The 18,034-nt window shown below is 38.5% G+C and overlaps 2 protein-coding genes across 2 annotated transcripts in view; one reads left to right on the top strand and one right to left on the bottom strand.

The window, feature by feature from the left end:
• Nucleotides 1–9,166, bottom strand: part of HMMR (hyaluronan mediated motility receptor) — a gene marked incomplete at its 5' end in the record, with an annotated part of 32,040 nt that extends 22,874 nt beyond the window's left edge. The window contains 3 exons of the mRNA XM_081317072.1: nt 3,322–3,410; nt 5,406–5,504; nt 9,121–9,166. Coding sequence (XP_081173198.1) covers nt 3,322–3,410; nt 5,406–5,504; nt 9,121–9,166 — 234 coding nt within the window. The remainder of the gene's footprint in view (nt 1–3,321; nt 3,411–5,405; nt 5,505–9,120) is intronic.
• Nucleotides 9,167–10,247: 1,081 nt separating this feature from the next.
• Nucleotides 10,248–17,342, top strand: NUDCD2 (NudC domain containing 2). Its single transcript, XM_081320702.1, has 4 exons — nt 10,248–10,485; nt 12,775–12,823; nt 13,610–13,761; nt 15,272–17,342. The coding sequence occupies exons 1-4, from the start codon at nt 10,297–10,299 to the stop codon at nt 15,353–15,355; spliced, it is 474 nt and encodes a 157-aa protein (XP_081176828.1). The 5' UTR covers nt 10,248–10,296; the 3' UTR covers nt 15,356–17,342.
• The last annotated feature ends 692 nt before the right edge of the window (nt 17,343–18,034 follow it).

Here is an 18,034-nt window from a genome sequence, read left to right as displayed (position 1 = left end):
AATTTGTTTGTAAATATAGGCAAAGGAATGGCTTGGAGGAGGTTTTGACCCAGAAGTGGGGGAAAAGAGGCAGCCAGTGGCATTTTGACATTTGGGGAAGTCTTGGTGGTTAGCATTTCTTATCAAGTGTGGGTAATTTTAAATCAGAAAGCCGAAAGGAGGTAACCACTTGTTCATAGCAAAGTAGTTGGGGAAAAGAAAAGAAAGAGAAAGAGAGACTTAATGAAGGTTCGATAGTAGATGGGGAGGAGAAAATGTGAGTGGAAGCTGGGAGAATTTCCCTCCCTTAGTCAGCACTAACCTGTGGATTTTATGCCTTACAGCAAGTTCTGAGGTTGTTAATAAGGGAGGAGAATATATACACTGACTCCAAGTATGGTTATGGAATCTTGAATACTTTGGAGAAGAGAAATGAAGAGGATTTATTAATAGTAAAGGGAAAGAGTTGGCTCATGTAAAGTTGAAATAAGATGTACTTGTGGAAGAAGAAAAGAAAGAAGTTAGGGCAGAGTGGCAGAAGAGAAGAAATGGATAATAGAAGGAAAAAGAAGGAAAGTTGCTTTTAAGTTGGTTTGCACAGACTTGTGAATTGCATGCATTAAAGTTGTTGGAAGCAGGGAGACTACCATTAACAGGGTCAGCTCAAAGGTGTGAATTGTATGCCTTAACACAATGTTGAAGGAACAGGAATGTACTATTGAAATATGGAAAGAGGGGAAAAAACGGGAAGTATAATAAAGTGGGAGGTGGATGTTGCAAGATGGGAGACGGATGTTGAAAAGAAAGAAAGAAGGAAGAAAAAAAAACAAAGCAATAGCTAAGACACAAAAGCAGCCACTGAAGGGGTGGGTGGGTCGCAAGGGATGATTGATACTTTTCTAAAACAGGATGGTTGTATTTATACTTTAGTTAAACAAATCTGTGATAAATATATGATAAGTAAACAAGTAAATAAAAAGCTCTATAACATCTAGTGGTAAGGCTATTTCCATGCGTTCAAGTTGAATTTAAATTACCTCAAGTGGGGGAAATTCCACAATATGAAACTAATGACATGTTTATAAAGGATTAGATACTGGGGCTGTTTTCCGCTTTGTCTTTTCTCAGGAAACAAGGATTGCTAGCCCAGACACCTCCATTGGAGTTTGCTATCCACAAGTTTCAGCCTGGTGATTGGGTCCTGATAAAAAGCTGGTGTGAAGAAAAACTTACTCCAGCCTGGGATGGTCCCTACCAAGTCCTCCTAACAACTGAAACAGCAGTTTGAAAGAAAGAAAAAGGGTGGAGCCAAAAGAGTGGAAAATAATTCCTGGAGAAGACCTGCTGTGAATAAAAATTACCAAAACTGATGTGATCATTGTGGGATGAAGAAATAAGAGCCTGGGTTTTGTTTATGATTTTTCTCATTGTAGGAATAGCAGCTTTCTAACTTTTTCAATCTGAGTGGTGGCCTATGCTGTACCATCCAAAGGATTCCAGAAGAAGCTGTGGATCTCTGCATTCTACAAATCCTTTCATAATATGTTGGTTCTGTGATTGCAACTGTATCACTGAATGCTGTTGTGATTGTGGACAAGTCTGTCCCTGTGAAGAACCTTGTGACATAGTAATAGTGGAAGATTGGTTATAAATGTGTAAAGGTCTGACACCAAGAGCCTCCTTATCCCAATTACAGGAGAAATTGAAATTGAGACAGTGGAAACACAACCTGACCTAAATTCAGTTATATTGGGAGATAGTGATATTCAAATTCCACTGGAGAATATAGAATGGATAGATTTAAGGTGTATACAGGCTAATCAAACATATATTGGGACAATTAAGGTAAGGGATGAGGTTTTGTACCAACTTACATTTAATACTACCGATATCACATTTCCGATTGATGCTAATGCTGATAAACATATTAGCATGTTGACAAAAAAATAATAATCAAGACCCTTGGGATTTCAAAAATGGAAACGTGCCCAGGATGGAGTAATATATGATGGACGGCAAATAGTTGGTACTCTCCCTGGACCCAGATAAGAAAGAGAAAAATATTTTTTTTAAAAAAGGTTGACAAAGCAAGGGAGAGTGACTAATAAAACCTTACATGGAAGGAAAGAATCAATTGCTATAAAACATCAAGTAGATAAAGAACATTGGGAGGATTTCTGGAGTCCCTTTATTTTTTTTTTAATAATCTATTTCTAGATCTTAGAGATCGGGCTAACACAGGGATTGCATTTTTATTACTAATTATAGTTACAGGAGTAATTTGTTGTTGCTGTTTGCAGTGATTTCAGTGCATTATTTTAGTATGCAAAGAATGTTCTCTTAAGAGGACAGCAGAAAATATTACACATGATGTTAAACAATGTCCAGGTAACCTATGAAGAGGATATGGAAAGGGCAGAAATGATGTATCCATGGGTAGAAAATTCCAAGTAGGATAAATGAAGAAAAAGGGTGGATTGTGAGGCACATAACAAATGTACATGTTGTAATTTTCCATTTCTGTTAAAGGAATAGGCATATAGAAGCACTTGTCTAAGATACATTTAGGAAAGGAGATATAATAAGATGAAGGAATATATATACTGACTTAAAGTATACTTTTAGAATAGTGCACACTATTGTAGAATAACATATAGCTTATGAATTCATTTTATATAAAGTTTATTCTTTATAAAAACTGCTTAGAGTTAGTATTTTAAAGTATAACTAAAAACAAAAGCGCAGCTATGTTTAACAGAAGCATGAACTCTGTTACACACATAGCTTCTAGATGCAAAACAGGCATTCTTATAGAAAAACAAGGGAAGACATAAATCTTTTCTAATTGCAATTATCCAGCTTGGGTAACAGTTCACCTTGTAGATAAGGCTATTACCCCCAAGTTAGCAGGGTATTACAAATCATGTCACAGAAAAGGGAGTGAAGATAAGATAGGAACAAAAGGGCATTGGATCTAATAATTGGAGGGTCTGGTAATTGTAATGGTTGCTAGGCGGTCAGAAAGCATGTGACCGGGTGGGCCTATCAACTTGGCTCATTTTGGAAGGATGTGGTGTGATGTACAGGACAGGGTATAAAAATCTATGCAAAAATTGATTCAAGTGTGGACTCTGGGATTTGCTATTACCAAGAGTTCCACTGCTTTTGCAAAAGCTTTAATAAAACTTGTTTTGTTTGCCAACATCCTTGGAGTTGAATTTTTATTCCTCACACATATTCTACTGTAAATTTAAAAAACTCCTACTTAGGAAAAAAAAAGATTTTTTACTCTCTATAAAATAAGGCTAATGGAACATGAAAGAAGAAGGATATGATACTTACTCTTGAACCGAGAGATGGAAGTTTTCTTGTACTTGCTGGGGAAGTCATAGGTTTCATGTTGCTTGGATTTGGCTGAACTCCTACTTCTTCTATAAAAATATAAAATAAGAGGTTTAATTCTCCATCCTAAAAGAGTGTAATTTTTCCCAAATATATTTCTAAGCTATTAACTCAACACTGGAAAATAGACACACTATGCAGAAACCTTGAAATAGAAAATCATGTACATTATCTATTTGACTTGCAAATGTTAGGTCCAAATCAATGGTGTATGCAGCAAGCATCACTTGGCAATGAGGCCATTTCAAAAAATAGCATCATCATTTGCCCCATTTCCGTGCCCCATGAAAGCTTACATGCCAAATGTAAGCATGTTTTATAGTTTTATGATGAGTTTAATGTGAATCCCAAAGAGAAATGTTAACTTGTTAAATGCATAATTCCAGTAAATACAGTATAGGATTCCTGTATTAAGCTATTTAGAGTCTTCCAGCTAAAGAGACCAACGGGGCTGCTTTGTTTTAATAAAATCATGTTAAATGTGAGTTGGCACAATAAAAATGCTGGAATTAAGCAGGGAAACTCATATACATATTTTTGCAAGATTTAATTTAGTAAACCAAGATCAATTGAATACAGTTACAGTAAAATGAAAATGTAATTTTTTTTGTGTATGCAGGTGATCTTCAACTTACCACAACTGAGCCCAAAATTTCTGTTGATCAGTGAGAGATTTTTTAAGTGAGTTTTGCCCTATTTTATGACCTTTCTTGCCACTGTTGCTAAGTGAATCACTACACTTGTTAAATTAGTAACATGGTTGTTAAGTGAATCTGGCTTCCCCATTGACTTTGCTTATCAGAAGATTGCAAAAGGGGATCACGTGAGCTGGAACTGTCATAAATATGAGTCAGCTGCCAAGGGTCTGAATTGTGATCACATGACCATAACAATGCTGCAACAGTTATAAATGTGAAAAATGGTCATAAGTCACTTTTTTCAGTACCTTTGTAGCTCAAATGGTCACTAAATGAACTGTTGTTGAGGACTACCTTATTTAAAAGTAGCATTATCAAACATAAGCAATTATTTAAATATGTGATTAAAATCCAATTTGTGTAAGATAAATAAAGGTGCTAATGCTATTTAGAATCATTTCAGCAATTTCAAAAAAATAAAATAAATGTTCAGTATGTCATAAGAATTTTTAAATTAGACAATCACTGTACTGCTACATAGTGCATTCTGAATTTTGTTGTTTTCATATTATTTCACTGCCAGGTTGCTAAGTAGCTGTGGATGAACCTGTACCACTCTGTCTCTTGAGATTAAGAAACAACAATCTTGAGTAAGGTTGCCAATCACACTGCATCAAGCCATAGTGCTAATGCTGCTAACATTGGATGTTCCCGCTCCGACAACTGATGAAAATGCAGCCATTTTCTCTTTCTCTTTAATGTGCTTTTCTGGTATTTAGAATTAGGTGCAGTAAAGGGGGTTGGGATGAAAACTCGAGCTTGGCTAGCCATAATAATAACTCTGCTTTGTGGGAACTCAAGGACAAGCTGATAACATTTTGGAGGGCTGAGGAGAAAGCCTGCATTTTAGTCTAATTGGAGAATGTGATTCATGACAACAAATTGGGGGTGGGAATTGCACTTTGTTACTTTGTATCTGGGGGAAGGGAATTTAGTTTTTGGGTTCAACTATGTTTCCCGAATAAAATGTTCTTTAAGGAAGAATTTTGCCTTGAAGTTCTTTTGATGGGTTTCATCTATCGGAACCATGACACTTAGTTTGTCACTCACTGCTTAATTCTTAATTCCTAGAGTTTTATAGGAAATAAATCCTGCTATGTTTGCTGAGAGTTTTTGGAGGAGATAAATCAGGAAAGAGGCCCCAGTGAATAAGGTGTTATTCAACATCCAGGTGCTACACATGATCAAACTGCAATGTAAATTAGAAATAGACCATCTCCAGACACATGCTTAACATTAAAACAAGCAACCATACATATACCGGTAAGTAAAAAGATGATGAAGAAACTTTGCAAAACCACTGCCATTCATAACCCGGTAACTTACCCATCTGCATCTTGAATCGCTGAGACTTTTCAAAAGACACAGGTCCTTTTGATGGGTCTGAAGTTTTGATATCATAAGAGCCTGGTGGTGGGGCACAAGCTAGAGATGTGGGTAGGAGACAGATATTAATCAAAGTCAGAGCCCCAGTTACAATAAGTTTAATTTCTTTTTTTTTAAATAATCCATTAAAATGATTTAATTTAAACCCATGTCTATTTTATGTTTTTTTCCTGTTTTCATGGTTCCATTAAATGTAAAATATTTATGAACTCTTAATGAAATGCCCACATCACAAGGAAAGAAGGTAAATTGTATCTGTTCCAAAAAATATAACTTGATACAATTAACACTTATTTTAAAGAATACATTATCCTTTTGAATGATCTACCATGGACTACTTGGGAAGAATATTGTTTGAATTTTTTGTCACAGGATTCCAAAAGAATTCTCGATTTGAGGGCACCTCTAAAGAAGTTTTTCTCAATCTTAGAAACTTTGAATGGACTTCAACTCCCAACATTACCGTCATAAGTCACTTTTTTCAGTATCGTTGTAACTTTGAATGGGTGTGTGTGTGTGTGTATAATGGCCATTCAAATTATCAGAGAATATATGTACACGCATAAAGGCAGTCCTATTTTAAGTCGAGGACTATATCTATAGAGAGACAGTCCTCAACTTACAGTAGGACTACCTTTGTGTGTGTACATATATTCTCTGATAATTTTTCTGCAAGGTAACTTTCAAAGAGCACTCAATACAAACTGCTGAGCGATCTATTTTTGTGGCAATGGAGTGGAAAAAAGGATGCTCAGTGTTTCCAAGGTCTATTCCAGAGGGGATGCTATGCTTCCAGCTGGAAAAAAAGCACACACTTTGTTTGATGCACATACCCCAGTGTTATTTGCACGCTGACAAGTATTAACAAGCATAACTGTACATTACGTGTGTATTTGTTAGACTCATAGAAAGTCAGTTTGGTCTAGAAACAAGGAGACTGTGAGTTTTACACAATTTAGGCACAAAGCCAGCTGGGTGACCCTGGGCTAGTCATTTCTCTCAGTCCAAGGAAGACAATGGCAAACCACTTCTGACAACCTTGCCAAGAAAATTGCAGGGACTTGTTGAGGCAGATTCCGAGAATTGGACATGATGCAATGGAATAAAAACAAAGAGTTATTCTTAACTCTTAAAAAACTTAATTCTTAAAAAAGAATTATTATTAAGTGTTATCATTTTCCCTGATGGTTGGGATAAAAAGGGGAAATATAAGAACTATGTACACCTTGAAAATTATTATCTTTATACGTATAGTAGCACAAACTGAAATGAGGCTGCTTTTGAAGACTGTATAGAAATTGATTTTGTGAAGTTTACATTATATGTATTATGTTTCAATTTCAGTGATTCATACATTCATACCATCAAGATACAGAAGAATCAAAAAATTCAGTACATGAAGTCTACACCAGTTCTCCAGGAGAAAAGTACTGTATATGCATACCTTTATATCAATGAGACCCGATATCTTTGGTAGCCTCACATTGCAATGGAACATTCAGTTTCTCAGCTACTAAAAGTCTTGGCCCAGCAGATACAAAAGTAGCCAGGGAAATGATTGAAGCCTGGGAAACAGGCCCCTTGTCAATCAACAGGGCTGCTGATTTACCACCAGCTTATCAGGTACTCAGGAGTTGAGGACTTGGCAGCCCAAGGAAACAGCAGCCAATAGCCAGCCAACAACATTCCAATTAATAAAAAGTTACACAACCAGGCACCACATAAATACGATATATAGAATAGCCTACAGCACACATTTCTGGCAGAGAGAAGTTCTCTGAGGGTGGACTCCAGCAAGAGTTTGAAACCTCGGAACACTAAACCTCTGGTCTCGGTGACCAACCCAGATTGGGTCCTATAATTTTCTCCCTCTAGTGTCTAATCCTGGGGGTTCCTTGGTTTGTCAAATAGCTTTGGGAGATGAAACAACTGAAGAGATTATACTGGAAGACCATGAATAAATATGGTCATACCTATGTTTGGGTTTGCACTGTGGTGATAAAAATGGCAACATGCAATTTCTGCTCTTATTGCATTTTCAGACTCTTGATAGTTCAGGGTGATGTGTTTATTATTAGAGAAAAATGCTCAGAACAATATTATATAATTGCTGTAAAATTCTCCACAGATAAAATCAGCCATACTGGTAGTAACATAAATGGGATAACATCTCTCAGTTTGATCTGGGATTCTTTTGATTTCATGACTCCAAGAGAAAGAATAAGATCCTCTGCAACATTTTTATTTATTAAATTTATATACCACCCATTTTACCAGCAGGCTGGGTGGCTGAAAACTGGACTATATGGCTAATTAAGGAATTGATTAATGCCTCAGAAAGGAGAAAATACCACCAACCTTGATTGAGACAGTAATAAGCCATCTCTCAATTTAACATATTGTACACAACTGAGATTTCACAAATTATTGGGAACCCTGACTTCTTCCTTCAGAAGAAAGATAATTTCATTTGAAGATTTATTTTGTTAGCAATCTTGTATTCAGTTAGAATTCAAGGTATTTCCTGAGATTTCAACTACTAAAGGTACATTCCAGACCTCTAGAACGTAATTGCACAACTGCTAAGGATTGCATTGGATTTGTGACATTAAAGCAACAGGAAACTCCCTGTTATCTAGCTCTGACCTTACCTTGGCTTGGAACTAATCAGGGTTATATCTGGTTACAACCTGAGTAGGAAACTTCAAGGAATATCAAAATTGAGAATATTTTTTTAAAAAATCCAGAATGCAATAACAAACCAGTTATAAAGTGTTGCCAATATAACAAATTGAATTCCTCCATGAAATTATCAGGAGTTAAATTCAGCTCCAAAGGGGCTATCTTTACCTTCCTAAATTTCTAACTGGGCCTTTCATTATTGGTTACTATTGAACATGATCAAATCTTTCCATCTGTACATTTCCATATCTTTCCATTTAATTCTATTGCTCAATCAGTTAGTTTACATAAAGACTGGAGAGGTGGGAGGGAACCTAATAAGAACCATTTTTGCATCACTTCCAGAGCTGGATGCACTAAGCCTACTAATGAAATTGCTTTTTCTTTTCTTTTTTTTTTCTTCTGACCCACCAGCAGATGAATGATCTGTTTGATCTCCACCTTTTTTTCATGTTTGCAATAGTTCACTGTGAAAAGGTGATGCTAAATAGAAGTTTTTAGAATTGTTTTAAAAAGTCCATGGTTTATCATGTGATAAGTAGGCACCTCCTTTTTCAATCTTTTCACCTGCTTAGTGCATTAGAATGTAAGCCAAGCAATTCCAAAAAAAATTCCAACAATGCTTTACTACCCTGTTACTTTGCAGCCAATGGTAATGCTGGCTGGCGATAATGGGAATCCACTTCATTAAGGAAAGCTCTGGATTGGAGAAGGCTCTCTTATTAAATGATAAAGGAAGGAAATGGTGATATAATGATACCCCAAATATCTCAGGAACGGAACTTCATACAATTTACGATAATTTTGGAGACAGAAGGTTGCACAGAATTGCAGCAAAGTAACGCGGACGGAGAGGTATAACACGTTCTCGCACACATTTTCCATCCTGCTCGAAAAATATATTTCTAAAGATCTTTTCTTTCAGAAGAGCATCCACAGCCTCTGGAAAAACAAAACAAACCCATTCACTTACTTGGTGCCTCATTGAAACGCTTGATGGGAGCCTTCGGAAACGACATAATCAGCCTGCAACTTCCCACACCCAGAACGAACAGAACAAATTCAAAAACTGAACAGGATCCCGCCCACTTTAAAGCACGCCCGAATCAGCCAATGGGAGAATTCGACCGGCGAATTGGTGAACAAATCAGGGGTCCACGGTGGAGCTTGCGCCGTCGGAGGGCGGATAGATAATTAGGTAATAGATAGATAATTAGGTAATAGATAATAATAAAATTGCGAAGCTAGGAATGGTGCGATATGATTTTAGACTCCCATACTGAGTGCAATGAAATATGAACAGTAATGATTGATAGTTTGAGGTTGTAAAGTAAAATGAATATTTTCATATATAAGACCCTACTTGTTTTTTTCCCCTAAGTATAAACCTACGGCGTGTCCGATTTTCAATAATATATTGTATGTTGTCAAATAAAAATACATTTTATACTGTGCACATAGAATGCAGTTTCCAACAGGTCAACAGGATTGTGGATATATATTCCCGAGCTTGGCATCTTTTTACTTTCAGATCAATCCTGTTTGAATTATCATAAACTGCTGGCCAGTCAATGATTTTGGGAACAAAACATCTCTCGGTCAAAAGTAACGTATGTGATTATAGAACTGAAGCATTGTTTTTAGACTCTTTCTTCACGCAAAATCTTGTTCTGTGTGAGCAGCAAAATTGAATGTGATTTTATTTTAAAGCGACTCGTGTATCTACGCCCGTTCCTGTTTTACTAGCACTGGGCAAACAAATTTACCAAATGTGGCGGATAGCAGTAGGACTTTCTCAGTCTCGGTTCCCCATATTGTCTCTCTGTAGTTCTTGACAGGCTGTCGTATTGCTTGTCTTAAGGCTTTTTCATTGATAAAATGAAAACACATTGAGAGAAAACAACTACCCAAAATGGTAGATTGTGCTGTAATTAGTTGTGAAACGCTATCACTCTACACGTTTTTTCCCCGTACTAGTTCTATGGATGGGCGCTGTCGTAAGATGCTGGCGGAAGCCTGGTAGGCTTGGCCTCGCCCCTCCCCCCCGCGGTCTCTACCGGAATAGTTCCGAAGACGGGCGAGGAGATCGGACGAGCGGCAGCCGCGCAAAGGCGCATGCGTCTTTTTCCAAGCTTGGGCAGCCAAGTGGATGTCTGCGCCTTTCGAAGAGCGGAGCGGGCTGGTGCCCTGCGCCACTCCCTGGGGCTGCTGGTACCAAACCATGGAAGAGGTCTTCGTCGAGGTGAACGTGCCGCAAGGGACCCGTGCGCGGGACGTGGAATGCAGCCTGAAGAGCCGGCACCTGGCTTTGACCGTAGCGGGGAAGGAGGTGCTCAAGGTACCTCTGCAAAACAGGAGAGAGAGAGAGAGAGAGAGAGAGCATTTCCTTCCACGCTGGTTCGGTTTAGTCCTCATGATGTGACATGGGAGAGCGTAGGGCAGACTTATTGCTGCGTGGTCTCGTATTGACTTTTGTTTATTGCTTCTGCTCTACTATACTACACTTTTCTTTTTTTTTTTGGCGGGGAGAGGGTATGTGTCTTCGAGTCAAATCTTGACGCCGGGTGATTAATAATAATAATAATAATAATTTTATTTATATACCGCCCTTCTCCCGAAGGACTCAGGGTGGTGAACAGGGCAGACATATAAAAATACAAAAGTTAAAAAGAATTAAACATATGCCCAAGCTAAAAACAGTAAATACATATATTAAAAATGACAATAAAAACCCAACCCATCCCCCATCAGGCCAAGCCGGCTTGTTCAAATAAATGTGTCTTCAGATCGTGTCGGAAGGAGCGAAGGTCGGGCGCCATCCGGAGCTCAACCGGCAACCGATTCCATAAATCTGGGGCGCCCACAGAGAAGGACCTCCCCCTGGGGGCCACCAAACGACATTCTCTGATCGGTGGCACCCTGAGGAGGCCCTCTCTGTGGGAGCGCACAGGGCGGAGGGAAGTTGATTGCCTGGATAATGTCCTGTAGTTTTGTTGGCACGATTTCGGAAGTGATCTGCCAGCAAATAACTTTTTATCATCATTTTATCATTTCCCCTAGAAATCAGGAGTTTGTGAGTTTAGTTCTGCCTCAAGCATGAAGCCAACTGGGTGACTTTGAACCGGTCACTCTCTCTCTCTGCCCTAAGAAGGAGGCAGTGACAAGCCGCTTCTGAAAGCCACCTTGCCAAGAAAACTGCAGGGTCTATCTCAAGGGAACTTGTGGACTGGACACATTGATTGGTAAAAAAAAATATCTTAAGTACACAGATTATATCTAGAATTCTGGAACAGAGTGGCTAATTGCCCTACTCTCATCTTGAGTACTGCATATAAAAGATTCTCAGTCTCCTACCTATCTCCTATCTTAGGCAGACAATTCAGATTCCTAGTCTACCATTGATGAAAAAAACTCCAACACTAAAGCCAAGAATACAGTTAGAAGAATAAATAAATGTGTTGTATAATCTTTTTAGATGCCAGTTTGTCTCGACAAGCTGATTAAAATGTAACATTTGTGCTACAGGTAGTCCTTGGTTTATGACCACAATTGGGACTGGAATCTCAGCCATTGAATAAATCAGTTGTTAAGAGGTCATGTGACTGCTTTGCCCGGTGACCACAGTCCCAGCACTTTTGGTTGCATTGTTTAAGTGAGCTTGTAGGATGTTAAGCAGAGATAGTCTGAGGTAGGGAAAAGGCCTGCTTTGGGGTTGGGGGAGGCTTTGCACAGGCCACATGTGAGTCTTCCTTTGCTTATGAGATGAAAATTCTCCCTCCTGAAATTCAAAAAGGATTCTTATTGCCTATGTAAAGGGACACTTATGCGCAGCCTGCACTGAACTTCTTAGGACCTAGGGCTTCCCCCAACCATCTTGTGCTCCCTACCTTACCACATTGCTTCTCAACCGAGGAGCTGAAACTCTTGCCTGCTGAAATCCAAGCAGGCACAATGTTGGAATTCTTTGGAAGGAAGTCCTTCAGCCAGCCCAGAAACAAGAGAGAGTCCTCTGGCAGGTGGCAGCAGGTTGTAACCTTCCCTGCTGGCTTCCCCAATAATTTTCAGGGAAAACCAGTGAAGAAGATTGCAAATGGTGATCCCATGATCATGGGGTACTTGAAAACTGGTTGTAAGTGTGAACACATTTCCAAGCACCCAGATTACAGTCATGTGACTGGAGGGAGTGTGTGTGCTGATTCATTCCCTATCTTTGGAATTATGGCTTTAGAATTAAAAACCTGTCTATAACCTTAGGTTAGCAGTTGGCTACTTAATCATTTCTTTCTGCTTTCCAAAGGGGGTGCAATTTGGAATTAAAACTTCCCCCATTTTTAGCAGGATAGTGCAAGAAAAGCAAATGGTGTTAATTAAGCTTGGAATTTTGATATAGTAGAATCTTGAAGGCCTCAATTAAAATAGCCAAATCTATAAAAACATGTGACCTCCTCTTATGCAATAATTGAGCAAGCTGACCTTTTTGATGTGCTACTAAATCTAATAGTTAAGTTTACAAAATTAACTGCAAAATTATAGTATTTCTGCAATCAATTTGTGACATTCAAATATTATAAATCTATAATATTTGCTTTTGAAATACAGGTTCTATATTTTTAATTTTTCCCCCCAGGGTAATCTATTTGACTCTACAATAGCTGATGAAGCAACCTGGACACTAGGTAAGATCTGTGCTTCAGAGAACTTTACATAACAATTTAGTTTAATTGTGGACTTTCTTTGTATCAGCTTGGATTTTTAATTTAAAAAAACACATGGAAAATGATATTTTGTAAGGACATGGGAGATGTAATTTTGGCTAACATTTTCCCTTTTAGCAAAATCACAAATCTTGTCTCACTTATTTTGGCCATGTCATGAGAGGGAATTCACTAGAGAAAGCCATTGGAAGAGTTAACGATAAAAGCAAAGCAAGCCGCCAAAGAACATGGTGATTAAACATCATCAAAGCTGACAGCAACCAGAACATGGAAAAACTTAAAGAAGTAGTGCAAGATCAAAAGATGTGGAGAGATCCGGCCCATAGAATCATCAAGAGTTAGACATGAGACTGAATGGACAATATTATCACCATCATTTTCCTTTTCTCAAGACTTTTTAAAATAAAAAGAAAGCAGTTGTACTGGGTTAATCTCAGTTGGAATATCATTAGACCCTATCCCTTCACTCTGGAAAACTAATGAGGATGGTCTACATAATTTGTGTTGCACTTTCTTACGGTTCAAAATATGAGTATTTATTATGATTATATGCCATCAAATTAGTGCTGAATCTTAGGGATCACGTAGATAGATTTTCTCCAGGATAATTTGTCCTCAATTTCATTTTCTAACAGCCTACTCTTTGTTCTGTAATTGAGTCCATCCACCTAATCATCCTCTTCTTTCAAATAATTGTTCCACTGAATAAATCCAGTGTTGTTGTTGTTGTTTTTTTCATTTGAAAAGAGGATCAGAAATTGATACGAATCACCTTGACAAAAACCAACCGTGATGCTGGAAACTGTTGGAGTTCCCTGCTTGAGAATGAGTATGCTGCTGATCCATGGGTTCAAGACCAAATGCAAAGGAAGCTTACATTAGAAAGATTCCAGAGAGAGGCAAGTCAATAGACATTACCCATATTGTAAAACAATGGTGGCCCAGTAATTAAAATGCACTATTGCAAACTACCCACAACTAGGAGTTCGATCCTGACTGGTTCAAGCTGATTCAGCCTTCCATTCTTCTGAGGAGAATGGAGGACCCAAGATTGTTGTGGGCAATATGATGCTCATAAACCCCTTAGAGAGTGCTGTAAAGCACTATGGAACAGTATATAAGTTTAAGTGCTATTGCTAAGTGCTACTTTCGTTTAAAACACTGTTTCATAGACAAGGCTTTATAAACAAATCAAAAATTAATTTGAATATATCATATTTATAGACCACCTATATCAGGAAATAATTACCATATACATCATATACTATTATCAGAAGTCCTATATTAATTTACTAGGATCGAGACTCATGGAATGTACTTTAAATACATTCTGAAATTTAATTTGGATTTCAAATGTGTTACTAATGTTGCTAGAGCACAGCTGGTTGTTTTTACATTAAGCTTTATTTAAAAGAAAAACAAGGGGACAATGGAAGAAATACAAATGGCATTTGGATAGGTGTAGGTTATAGACGCGGTGGCTCAGTGGGTTAGGAGCTGAGCTTGTTGATCAGAAGGTTGGCAGTTTGGCGGGTCGAATCCCGAATGCTGCGTAGCAGAGTGAGCGCCTGTTACTTGTCCCAGCTTCTGCCAACCTAGCAGTTCAAAAGCACGTAAAAATGCAAGTAGAAAAATAGGGACCACTACGGTGGGAAGGTAACAGCGTTCTGTGCGCCTTTGGCATCTAGTCATGCCGGCCACATGACCACAGAGATTATTATTATTTATTGCATTTATATACCGCCCTTTCCCTGAGGACTCAGGGCGGTTTACAGGGAGTTAAAAATCAACCATACAAAAGTTAAAAAACCAATTTAAAAAAGATTAAACCAACCCTGTACAATTAAAAACCCCAATTAAAATAAATTTCTCCTCAGCCTGGGCCCGAGAGCTCAAAGAGCCAGGTCTTCAGGCCCCGGCGGAATGATCGGAGGTCGGGGGCAGTCCTCAGCTCCACTGGCAGCTGGTTCCAGAGGGCAGGCGCCCCCACTGAGAAGGCCCTATCCCTGGGTGTCACCCGCCGGCAATCTCTTACCGGTGGGACCCTGAGCAGACCCTCCCTGTGGGAGCGCACTGGGCGAAGGGCATTTGATGCCGGCAGCAGGTGTTCCCTCAGCGCTGGCTCTTCGGCTTTGAAACGGAGATGAGCACCGACCCCTAGAGTCGGAAAACGACTAGCACACATGTGCGGAGGAACCTTTACCTTTACCTTAGGTTATAAATATTATGAAAAATATATATATATATACAGGCAATCTAAAGTTATTTGTCTTTTTCAGGTGCTAATACAGTAAATGGAAAATGTTAAGAAGAGTATATAACAGAATTCTGTGTAGTCTTAGTTTGAAATATATCCCAGTAGGCATGTTCAGCAAGAGTATAAATAGAATGCTATGCCTTCTCTTGCAGAACCCTGGATTTGACTTCAGTGGAGCAGAAATTTCTGGAAATTATACCAAAGGAGGGCCAGACTTTTCTAGTCTTGAAAGATAGTGTGTCCTTTCAGCTATATTTCCCCCAGGTTTCTACAAAATACAAAACATTAAGCTTTGGAATAGTTTACTGGTTTTCTTCTGGACAGCTTTAAACCATAAAACAATGACTGTCACCAGAATTGCATTAACAGTAATTAAAAAATGAACATTTCATGCATGTTCAGATCAATATTATTTGTATGATGACACTTTTGTGCAAGGTTAACAGCATACAGGTTCAGTTGCTACACTTCAAATTGTTTATTGATATGCTAGTATTTTTTTTTGAAAGTCTGTGATCTGACTTATTCTTTGGCAAAGCAGATGAGTAAAAAACATTACTCCCTAAATGCTCTGGCTTTCTCCACTGTCAAATCACTAAAATAAACTTTGAAATATATTTTCAAATACATTGTTGTGTGGTATAAGAACACATTTTGAAGGCAGGGTGTGCCGTCCTGAAAATTTGTATTAAGCCAATTCCAACACTGTATTTTACTTAGAAGAGTCATTAAAACTACTGTTAAAATCTGGTATAATTAACATCTTCCACAATTTTGTATCAAATTGTACTATCAGTCAAACCATAACATGCAATACGATATCCTTGGTTAAAGCCATTTAGTGTTCATAAATTTATCCCTGACTCTCTTTATAACAGGATCTCCAGTGTGTACCTTCTCTTAATGAAATTCAGACAACCATTTTAGCCACTTTAAAGAGCTATTTCATGCCAAGGGAGATTTTTTATTTGTTTTGACTATGGGCACCTTTGTGTTAACATATCATACTGGCTGGAACACTTGATAGAATAATTAAAGCATGTGTAACTTTTTCATGAAACATAGTTCTGCTTTCACTGGTACTTACGTTTTTCTGCAGCCCAAGGTATGATTTATAGACAAGCATGTAACGCTCTTATTATAAAGATCTGGATTGTATCCAGTGATGCTATTTGGACTATTCAAATAGATCATTTTTGCATCCCAAATTGGCTCTAACATGTTAGGGTATGTGTTAAGATATATATGGACAAAACAATGAGCTGAATTCTCATTGAGTGATTGGAAATCTACTTGGACAACATAGCATATATCTTTTGTTTATATATGTAAGAAGAAAGGACATACATCATATGTAATTAAAAATTCTAATTGTTGTGCCACGCTTTGCTTTATCCTTGTATACCGTATTTTTCCATGTATAAGAAACACCCTTGTATAAGACGCCCTGGCATGCAAGTTCCAAGCTTACAGCAAACAAAGCGCTGGGAGTAACCACCTCCCAGTACTCTAGACGCCTCCCTGCCGCCCCCCACCCACCTAACCAGCACGATAAGCATGCATAGTCAGTTCACAGCAGCAGCCTTCTGACCCTGGTAAACAAACTGGCATGAGCACCGGCATGACAGCAAGGCAAGGGAAGCGAAGGCAGGTTTTAAACTCAGCACCGATCAGCTGTTTGGTGGAGCGCCGAACAGCTGAGCTGGCAAATCCGGACGTTCGGCCGGCCACTATTATCGAGCAGGACGGCCTCGCAGCTGTGTTCCACAGGGTCCCTGGTCAGCATACAGGTACAAGGGAGGGAAAAAGCTGTTGCTGCCATCCATGCTGCTGGTCCCATCAGTTGCCTCTGGATGCCGTCCTCCGACGAATTTGCCCCCTCCCGATAGTGGCAAGCCCACAGGGCCTTGACATCTGCACCAGGCGGCATGGCAGCGGCATGTAAAGAACCCACACAGGCATGCCCTGGGCTGCAGAGGTTACCATTATTTTTTCGTGTGACGCACCTGATTTTTGAACAGGGTGTTTGCAGGAAAACATAGTGCCTTATACACGGAAAAATACAGTATATTTACTCCTCCAATTAACAGAATGAGTGTTAATTGTAGTCTGATTCATTCCCTAACCACATGTACTCTTTTTGTATCTTTATGCTTAGACATGTTTAGTTATCTATAGTTAAGTGAAGTAGTAATTTTCATGTTTAAAAAAGATTTAAACTACCTCAGTTTGTTCTATGGTATGCTTTAATTGTACAGCGCCAGGGCTTGCTAAGTGTTTTGTCTGCCAAGAATTCAAAGCTACTATTTCAGCTATTAAGATGCTACAAGCAGAACTCGTATTGTTTATATAAAGTGAGGAAATGGGATCAATAAAATTGATTTTGTATGCCTAAAGCAGACTTGAAATACAAAGCATGAGGAAAGGAAAAATACATACATTAAGCCCAAGTAACATTCTCAGAAATAATTATCAATAGTACTTATCTGACAATGTTGGAAACAATTTCAACAAGGCAATGATCTTCATGTGCTCACAGGAAACGAAAGTATGAAGATGCTGGAATGATCTTTTCAATCCCTAGATGAGTGTTATTGAAAACATGCGACAAGTGTGCCTTCAAATTTACAGACAAAGTGGTATTCACGGAAATGTACTATTTGAATGCGAGAGCTTAAATTGTTGAACGTAGTTGTACGTGATTTTATCATTCTCTACAAGTAGGGTTCCAAATTGGTGCTCTTAACTAAATGCATTAAATCTAGACTAGTAACATCTGGGGACTTCCAGATATATTTTATTATTCTTGGCCATATTGACTAAGATGACTGGAAGCTGAAGTCCAAAACATCTAACCACCATTGGTGCAGTGGTTAGAATGCAGTATTACAGGCTAACTGTCCACAGTCTGGAGT

Source organism: Vipera berus, assembly GCF_964194415.1.
Source record: "Vipera berus genome assembly, chromosome: 2".
In the NCBI taxonomy this organism is placed as follows: Eukaryota; Metazoa; Chordata; class Lepidosauria; order Squamata; family Viperidae; genus Vipera; species Vipera berus.
The sequence above is the reverse complement of the archived record's forward strand: the minus strand, read 5'-3'. Positions and strand labels throughout refer to the sequence as shown.